This window comes from Aulonocara stuartgranti (assembly GCF_965226115.1).
Source record: "Aulonocara stuartgranti genome assembly, chromosome: 15".
NCBI lineage: Eukaryota > Metazoa > Chordata > Actinopteri > Cichliformes > Cichlidae > Aulonocara > Aulonocara stuartgranti.
This window is the reverse complement of record NC_138951.1, coordinates 24,727,613-24,737,117: the sequence shown is the minus strand read 5'-3', so window position 1 is coordinate 24,737,117 and position 9,505 is coordinate 24,727,613. Positions and strand designations below refer to the sequence as shown.

Below are 9,505 nucleotides of genomic sequence, written 5' to 3'. Positions count from 1 at the left end.
AGGGGGCCGAATACCTTTTCAAGCCACTGTATATCAACAGCACGTAGCTGGGAGGATATTTTCCTGCTACATTTACACCCCTCCCACATCACGCTCAAACCAAACCTCCACCTGAAGCTGGAGCCCGGATCAGCTGACCGGCGGTCCGCGCTGTGACGGTGGGTGTCGATGTTGTGGCTGAGGAAACAAATGAGAAGCTAAGGCAGAGGAAGTGCTCTTGCATCAAAAGTTTTCTTTTAATGCTGAAAATTTATCCACTCCACATGGAAGAGACACAACAAGCACTGAACTACGACCGTGTGATTCACGAGCTGGAAATCAACTCTCCAAAAACTGTTTCTCTCCTCAGACGGGTGGATCCTTATAACTTAGACAGCAATTTTCTGTTCTTTTATTCTTCTCCTTCTGTTTGTCTACACAAACCTGAAAGCTTAGAAAATAACCAATGCGAGAGCGAGACAGTATCTTCTGCAGGGATCCTCCTGCAGAGAGAAGAACATCTATGAAACATAACTTAACGGGGCACTCCATGAATGACTCGTATAACAGTAAATTACAAAGGCAGCGGGAGAAACTCCGGCGTATTTACACTTCATCATTTATTCAGTACAAAGTTCAGGTGTGATCTGTGGTTAACGGAGGGAGGTGAGGAACGTTTCAGACACGTCAAAGTGAAACCAGCAGCGTACAATCAGGTCCACGCCCCCCTCCCACGCCAAACAGGAGGGGGGTGAGGTGGATTCAGGGTCTAATGGGTACGTTTGGCAGTCTGCCGTTCAACCCAGATGTCTCTTCGATCTCCGGCTCCTCTGGGGAGCCCGGCGGAGCCTCGACCTGGTCAGACTCCTTCTTGTCCAGTTCCTGCTGAGCTTGAATCTTTCGGATAAGCTCCTTGATCTCCTCGCGCTTCGTTTTCATCCTCTGCTGAGGGAACCACTCCAACAGGTTCATTGGCAGGTGGAAGCTGGGAATCGGATTCTGTACGGAAAGGACGAAGGACAAATGTCACTTACAGAGCAGCCTGAATTTTCAACTCCTGACCAGAACTGCACCGATGTCCAACTCTATAAAGCTCTCACCTCAAAGAAGCTCTCCACATACTGCAGGATGTAAACGCCACAGTCGCTGAAGTTGTCCTGCTGAGGGACGCGTGGGCTGGAACCCTTCATGACGTCCTTCCCAAAACTCCTTTGAGTGCCTTTACGCACCTCCCACTCTACCTCCAGGTACCTAAAACAAACGCAGACGCAGTCAGACGCCACGAAACCCACAGAGCAGGTCCGAGTAGCCTCAACGTTAAAGCATTTTATGCACTCCAAGCAGATTACTTCTATGATTGATAAATGGAGGCAACTGATTGGTCGCTGGGAAGATGCGTCAGCACAGGTGCTGTGTGTGTGTGTGTGTGTGTGTGTGTGTGTGTGTGTAAGCAGAGGACTGCAGAACTCGAATAAGTGATTTTCATACAGTTTGGGTTTCTCATAAATATTTATGCTGACATTCTTGATTAGGTTTAAAATGTGTGTTTAACACAGTAATGATGATTTTGTGCAAACAGCAACAGGTAATCAAATAACTGATGACTGTGCAGCAGCTTTTTAAAAAGAAATCTTCTGCTATAAAAACTGTAAATTTTACAACAAACAATAAAAACAACTTTCTGAACTTTCCAGCCATGACTCCAAGTATTCGCTGGTATGTGGATTTTTTATTTATTTTTTTTAATTTCTCCCACACCATACAGGGAGTGCAGAATTATTAGGCAAGTTGTATTTTTGAGGGATAATTTTATTATTGAACAACAACCATGTTTTCAATGAACCCAAAAAACTCATTAATATCAAAGCTGAATGTTTTTGGAAGTAGTTTTTAGTTAGTTTTTAGTTTTAGCTATTTTAGGGGGATATCTGTGTGTGCAGGTGACTATTACTGTGCATAATTATTAGGCAACTTAACAAAAAACAAATATATACCCATTTCAATTCTTTATTTTTACCAGTGAAACCAATATAACATCTCCACATTCACAAATATACATTTCTGACATTCAAAAACAAAACAAAAACAAATCAGCGACCAATATAGCCACCTTTCTTTGCAAGGACACTCAAAAGCCTGCCATCCATGGATTCTGTCAGTGTTTTGATCTGTTCACCATCAACATTGCGTGCAGCAGCAACCACAGCCTCCCAGACACTGTTCAGAGAGGTGTACTGTTTTCCCTCCTTGTAAATCTCACATTTGATGATGGACCACAGGTTCTCAATGGGGTTCAGATCAGGTGAACAAGGAGGCCATGTCATTAGTTTTTCTTCTTTTATACCCTTTCTTGCCAGCCACGCTGTGGAGTACTTGGACGCGTGTGATGGAGCATTGTCCTGCATGAAAATCATGTTTTTCTTGAAGGATGCAGACTTCTTCCTGTACCACTGCTTGAAGAAGGTGTCTTCCAGAAACTGGCAGTAGGACTGGGAGTTGAGCTTGACTCCATCCTCAACCCGAAAAGGCCCCACAAGCTCATCTTTGATGATACCAGCCCAAACCAGTACTCCACCTCCACCTTGCTGGCGTCTGAGTCGGACTGAAGCTCTCTGCCCTTTACCAATCCAGCAACGGGCCCATCCGTCTGGCCCATCAAGACTCACTCTCATTTCATCAGTCCATAAAACCTTAGAAAAACCAGTCGTGAGATATTTCTTGGCCCAGTCTTGACGTTTCAGCTTGTGTGTCTTGTTCAGTGGTGGTCGTCTTTCAGCCTTTCTTACCTTGGCCATGTCTCTGAGTATTGCACACCTCGTGCTTTTGGGCACTCCAGTGATGTTGCAGCTCTGAAATATGGCCAAACTGGTGGCAAGTGGCATCTTGGCAGCTGCACGCTTGACTTTTCTCAGTTCATGGGCAGTTATTTTGCGCCTTGGTTTTTCCACACACTTCTTGCGACCCTGTTGACTATTTTGAATGAAACGGTTGATTGTTCGATGATCACGCTTCAGAAGCTTTGCAATTTTGAGACTGCTGCATCCCTCTGCAAGATATCTCACTATTTTTGACTTTTCTGAGCCTCTCAAGTCCTTCTTTTGACCCATTTTGCCAAAGGAAAGGACGTTGCCTAATAATTATGCACACCTGATATAGGGTGTTGATGTCATTAGACCACACCCCTTCTCATTACAGAGATGCACATCACCTAATATGCTTAATTGGTAGTAGGCTTTCGAGCCTATACAGCTTGGAGTAAGACAACATGCATGAAGAGGATGATGTGGACAAAATACTCATTTGCCTAATAATTCTGCACTCCCTGTACAAGGTCTTCATCAGGCCCCATCTTAATCACCTTATAGTACCATATCACCTCATTAGAGCTCTTCGCTCTCGCTCTGCAGGCCTACTTGTTGTTCCTAGAGTATTTAAAAGTAGAATGGGAGGGAGAGCCTTCAGTTTTCAGGCCCCTCTTCTGTGGAACCAGCTTCTAGTTTGGATTCAGGAGACAGACACCATCTCTTTGATAATGTTTGTCTCCTCTAAGATTAGGCATCAAACTTAGCTGACTGCAGCATCGGGTTTCTTTGGTTGTGTTCTGTATTAACTTGAAGCTGCGGTAAAGACACACTCATTGTTTTGGTTGCAGAGTAGCACAGCTACAGGTGAGCAGGTCCAAGATTTTAAAATTACATTTTTGTCAGTTTACTCCTTTTAATTAACCATAAAGACTTTATAATACCATTTTATTTAATTCAGTTAAGTTAGGCATTTATTAATGCTATGCAAAAGTAATGAGCATTTTAGGCTACAGTGCTAAAAGAATATATTAGTAGAAATAACATAATATATAAATAAATCAGTGACTGTAAAAATAAATAACTGGATACCTAGAGTTGTTTCCTGTGATAGAGGGGGCTAATCGTGTAAGACAAGCTATATAGAAATGATCATTGGCCTATTTTCATACGACATGGACTTAAACAGTGACGAATACCAGGAATGAGCCAGATGTTTGTCAGTGCAGATGTGGACACTCACTCTCTCAGAGTTTTGACCACGGTGGATCGAGCCGGGCCTCTCAGGGAGTCCATGATGAGAATACAAGGCCTGAAAGAGAGAACACACGATTGTGTGAGCGAGGGCTCGCTCTACTCTTTGCTTCAGCAGGGCAGCGGCGCCCTCTGCAGGTGGAGTAGCAGCAGTGCGTGCACTCACTGTTTGCAAAGGCTCTGTTTGGTTGTCAGGCTCGAGGCGTCGGAGCCGAGACCATCTTCAGCCAGAGTCCCGTCCTCGCTGCACTCGTCCTGCACAGACACAGAACTCATTGAGTGTGTGTACGCGCGCGCGCACACACACACACACACACACACACACACACACACACACACACACACACACGACAGGAAACACTCAATGAAGGCTGAAGCACCTGACAGGAGCTCTGGTCATCGGAGAAGGTGTAGGGGTCGTCGTCCATTTTTCCTGAACCGTAGCACATACTGATTCTGTGCAATCCGCCTAGAAATCGCAGAAACCAATCAACAGATTATTAAACAGAAGAAAACTTGAATACAAACTTTCATCAAACCCTCAGCAGGGTGAGAAGGGTGTGATGAAGATGCCTCTGTGAGGCAAACTCCCTGCTACGCCGTTGTGTGCAACATGTAGCTTTGTTTTCATTAAATGCCTCTCGAGAGACGAACGTTTCAAACTTCACCACATTCTGGTGTATTAAGTAAGTTTAACTACCCCGTGTTTCTCTGAAACGCCCTTACTGAACCACTGGTCAGAGCCCCGGTGCTCGACTCACTCGTGTGTTGTTGCTCGCCGTTGACCTGGCCGTTCCCTGACATTGCAGAGGGCTCTTGCTGCCCACCCTCCGTGAATGCAGGGCTTTCAGTAGCGAGTTCGCCATCAGTCAGATCGTCCAAGGACCCCTCCGGAGCTCCTCCGGGTGAAAGCTGCTCCGAGGAGCTGTCCAGCCCGTCTCTGTCGGGAGACAGAGGCCGGCAGTGGTCCGGGATGTTCTCCTCAGACTCTGCGGTGAGGGTGGCGGGAAACAGGCTGTGGTACAGCGGATTCTGCTCAAGCACCGGACGGTCAAGGCCCGGGAAGCAGATAACGGCCAGGTACCAGTGCGCTCTGAGGAAATAGAAACAGAGCTTCCGTCATTCAGCATTTCAACGGCTTCACAGGACCAAAGCTTCCCATGAAAAACAGCCGAGTACAGATCCAGACACTCACGACTCATTGATAGGAACGAAAATAAAATCCTTCTGGAATAGATCAACATGTCGAGTCCACGTCTTTACCCTGTTGTGCTTCCTTTTCTGGATGCTGGGAAACCAAAAGAAGTCAGGTTTAGGAGTCAAACCGTCAGACAATTATCTTTAAAAACATCCGGTGCAGGCAGAGGCGACACTCACGGCAGGTTTGTGGTGTCCGGGGCGTTCCTGCGCTCTCTCTGGTTCAGCCGTTTGTAGAAGAAAGAGCTGAACACATGGATTTTTTGTGCATCTTCTTTTTTTAACTTCTCTAAAACTAAATATCTAAACAGGACAGGAAGAAAATGTCACCGAAAATGATCTCAGCCTTAAAAAACAAAACAAACAAAAAAAACCCCAGAATGATCTTGAGTATAGACGACATGAAAACTTACTTTAAATAAAAGTCTATGATAACATCGTTAAGGAATTCCCCATCATTAAGGCAGTGCAGGTCTTCATTAGTGACGGTTATTCCACCTTTGGCTGGAGGAGGAGGGTACACCATTAACCTGCAACACAGAGATGAGGGTAACAGCAGCGCCATCAACAGGGCAAACAGTTAAATGACTCCTGATACTGAAAAGTAAACGTGACGCTGTGATTTAAACTGCAGGATTAGTTTTGAATTGAACAGGTCAACAAGCCCTGCAGGGGGCAGCAGAGGTGCTCACTTGATGATTGGTCCGGAGAAGGTGGGCTGCAGGTCGGTCATGTCGTCTTCATCATCTTCAAAGAAGGCGCTGGTCTGCTGTCGGGTGGCCATCCGCGTGCGCACAGGCATGCTGACGGATGCTACGGGGGAGACCTGTGAAGCCTTGGTTACTGGGGAGGAGGCGGGGGTGAGTTTGGGTGGGGTGTGTACCGGCGTCACCTGCAGAGAGCAAAGAAGAGAAGAAAGAAAAAAAGAAATAAAAGGTAGCGCAATATTTAAAAAAAAAAAAAAAAAAAAGGAAAAGAAATCTGGCTTTTAATCTTAAACTGTTTGACCAGCTGCAGTCACTGTGGTATAACACAATACCACATAAATATGACCATATAGATAAATTGATTATGGCGTGTTTTTATATATAAAAACACGCCATAATCAATTTATTTTTCAGCCCTGGGGGTGGATAGTGGATATGAGTCATCAGGCGTTAGGGATGGGTACCGGTATCTGGTGCAATTATGGCACCGGTTCTGTCATAAACGGTAGTAACCAGACCGAAAAGCAGCGCACATTTCGGTGCTTTATTTCGGTGTTTTTTTCCCCCTGAGATGTCATACAATTTGAATTCTAGCCAATCATTTTACCTTTCCGAGGATAGTAGGCGGGCCCAGGTACGTACGTTCTTTTAGAGCAGAGCTACAGATTAAAAATGCCCAAAGCAAAGCGGTCAAAAGTCTGGCTGTACTCCACAGCAAAAGATGCAAACTCAGCAGCCTGCAACAAGTGCTTTAAGCTGATACTGTGCAAAGGAGGTAACACCTCAAATCCGATGAAACAGCTGGTGATGCAAAGCGGTTTTTTTTTTTTTTAAAAGCCGAGAAATGCGCCGTATTTGGTAGCTTGCTGCAAGAACTCACACCGAGCACATCTACTGCGGGTGTGGTGCCTGTTATCGGACCCGGAGTTAGCAACATCCCCCAAGAACCCGAAGAGGAGAGTCCTGCCCCCTAGCCCTGCCAGTGTAGCAGAAATGATGACGGATGATGATGGCGGCAGCAGCCGTTCTTCTCTGGGCGAGTAGCTTAATGTTGTTCGTGTGTAATTTACGTTGAGTATGCTAACCACGTTATTACATTAATGCATGTAAGGTGAACTAGCAAACACTGTCGTAGTTACATGCGGCTGTCTTCTTGTTTGATGGCAGATACTCCCTTCACCCTGGCCAAAAAGGCTAAAATGACCAAAGAAAAAGTGGGAAACAGCTGAACATGAGAGGTTTAGGACAAAGTTTGTGTTCTCCATTCTTTAAGCACTGGTTCGAGCACAGTTTCAAAAGTACCGGTTTGGTACTGGTATCGGATAAAACCTAAACGATACCCATCCCCAGAGGGCGTCCAGTTTACTGCATAAATGTAATACTGGTACATATAAACGTTAACCTCGAACATTACATAAGCCCAGTTTTGACTTTATTTTGAGATCTGCAGGTTTCCCACCTTCTCCTCCCTCTGCTTTGTTGCCTTGTTGTAGTTGACGAGTCGGATGTTGGCCTCCTCGAAGGGCAGCTTGGCAGGGAAGGGGATGAGTTTGTTGGTCCTGCCGATCTCGCCCAGGATGTCCTCCAGGATCATCTGCTCCTTCATCGGCAAGCCGTTCTCGAAGATGAGGACGATGTACTTCTCGTCCGACTCTGGCGGCGAGAAGGGGTAGCGGTCTGACTTGAGTTTACTTTGACTCAGCGTGAAGACACGTCAATGCCACGCCGCCAAGGAAACATTTGTGTACTCACCGTCTCCTGTGCAGTCGTACCACTGGCCTCCCTTCTCCTTGGACATGTTGAGCTGAGTGCGCAGGCGCTGGCACTCCTGCGGGGTCGTCTGGAAGAACAAGACGGGAAGTTTCCGCACGTTGCACCACTCGCAGCTGATCAGCTCCGACGCCTGAAGGCACACCTTCTCTACAGTGCCGCGCTCTGAGCCTGAAGGTGGACAAATGGACACATTTCAGGAAAACAAACAAAAAAAACGAACAGGGACGCCATGAGGGTGCGTTTGCGTAAACAACAACTTTATTTTCACGTTTGCTGAAGCTCAGAGTTTCTGTCCTCCACATGTTTTCATCGGTTTATAAAAGAGAGATCACAGGTTCATTTAAGTGTTATTAATTATTAGGAAATGTACACCAAACACCTGCCCCTGACACCCTGCGGGCTTCCTCCACCCTGATGTCATGTGATTTATTTAATCATTTATCTGATCAGTGGCAGCGTGCTGCAGTCTGCTGCAGTTTCAGGGGTTTTTTTCTCCCCCTAGTAACAGCTCTGATCTCTGCTGACAAGCACAAAGAGGAAACTGCACAGCTGCATTTCTCTGAAGTAGAGCTGGGCGATATGAGATTTTTTCATATCACGATATGTTTTTTTCATTTCAGGCGATAACGATATCTATCACGATATAAGCCAAATAACTATATTTGTAAGATTTAATTGTGCCGTTGCTCACAAGTAAAATGTGAAATAATCAGCAGCTTGTTCTTATTTAAATATTTATTTCCCATAATAAGTTCAACAGGGTAGATGTACTTAAGGAACATGAGACTTTTTCAGATAAATAAAGGCAAATATTGCAAACTACACAAAAGGCAGCCGCTAAAGCGTTTAAGTTTCAAAATAGAACAAACGAAACAGACTAAATTGTCAATTCCACTTAGAAACAAAATATTAATTCTAAAAATAAATCTTAGTTTGTTTTACAGAAGAACAGACAAAACTGACTAACTTTTGTCAATATCAAATAAACTGAAAACTAAAAGGAAATTCTCAATCTCTCCTTGTTGTATAGCTTAGCTTTTCAAACAGTTTTAACAGTTACTTTAGTCTGACAAAAGCCGAATGACGAATTAGCGCTTCCAGTCAGAGACTGAGGCTACGTCCACACGTACACGGGTATTTTTGAAAACGGAGATTTTCCGTTTTCGTTTAAAAAAATAATCCCGTCCACACATAAAGGCAGAAATGAAGGAAAACGCTGCTATGAACATGCCAAAGCAGCAGGTGGCGCTAGATTCCTAACCGTGCAGAAATGTTGGCCAATCAGAAGTCTAGAAGCCTCGGTGGGAAAAAGTAAACAAAGCTGGGGCATAGAAGCAGAACCGAGTCGTATGTGTGGAGGGACAGTAACTGTGTGTATATGTAAGCATTTAAACACTGCAGAGAGTAGAATTAACAGTAACAGTATTGTAGAAATTCATTTCACTGAAACAATAACGTGGCGCACAGTGTGACGCATGCACCAGTTTATTGTATTTCCAGACTTGCTTTCGGCACAATTTACAGTGCACGCTACTCTGTTTTTTGTCAGACTTGAAATAGCCGAAATACCTTCACACTACGGAACTTCTATGGCTCTTCCGTTCGACAATCTCTCCGGCGTTGGAACCATCATCTGTTTTCTCTTCGGTCACGCTCGGTTGATTTTTCTAGTCGGCACACTCATTTCCTCCATTACCCGCTGGCTGCTTCCCAAACAAACACACGTGCGGCTTGGCACTTGTGCTGTACGTAACAAGTCACGCGACGTGACGCTGCGATTGGTTCGGCTCTGCG

At 45.1% G+C, this 9,505-nt stretch overlaps 1 protein-coding gene across 2 annotated transcripts in view; it reads right to left on the bottom strand.

The window, feature by feature from the left end:
* Positions 1-580: 580 nt before the first annotated feature.
* senp6a (SUMO specific peptidase 6a) overlaps positions 581-9,505 on the bottom strand; it is a 29,450-nt gene continuing 20,525 nt past the window's right edge. For both annotated transcript variants that reach the window (XM_082505952.1, XM_082505953.1), the window contains 12 exons: positions 7,691-7,879; positions 7,398-7,591; positions 5,924-6,123; positions 5,645-5,761; positions 5,412-5,534; positions 5,230-5,322; positions 4,796-5,127; positions 4,415-4,503; positions 4,201-4,289; positions 4,024-4,092; positions 1,080-1,230; positions 581-978 (listed from right to left, as the gene is read on the bottom strand). In XM_082505952.1, coding sequence (XP_082362078.1) covers positions 742-978; positions 1,080-1,230; positions 4,024-4,092; positions 4,201-4,289; positions 4,415-4,503; positions 4,796-5,127; positions 5,230-5,322; positions 5,412-5,534; positions 5,645-5,761; positions 5,924-6,123; positions 7,398-7,591; positions 7,691-7,879 — 1,883 coding nt within the window. In that variant the 3' untranslated portion in view covers positions 581-741. The remainder of the gene's footprint in view (positions 979-1,079; positions 1,231-4,023; positions 4,093-4,200; positions 4,290-4,414; positions 4,504-4,795; positions 5,128-5,229; positions 5,323-5,411; positions 5,535-5,644; positions 5,762-5,923; positions 6,124-7,397; positions 7,592-7,690; positions 7,880-9,505) is intronic.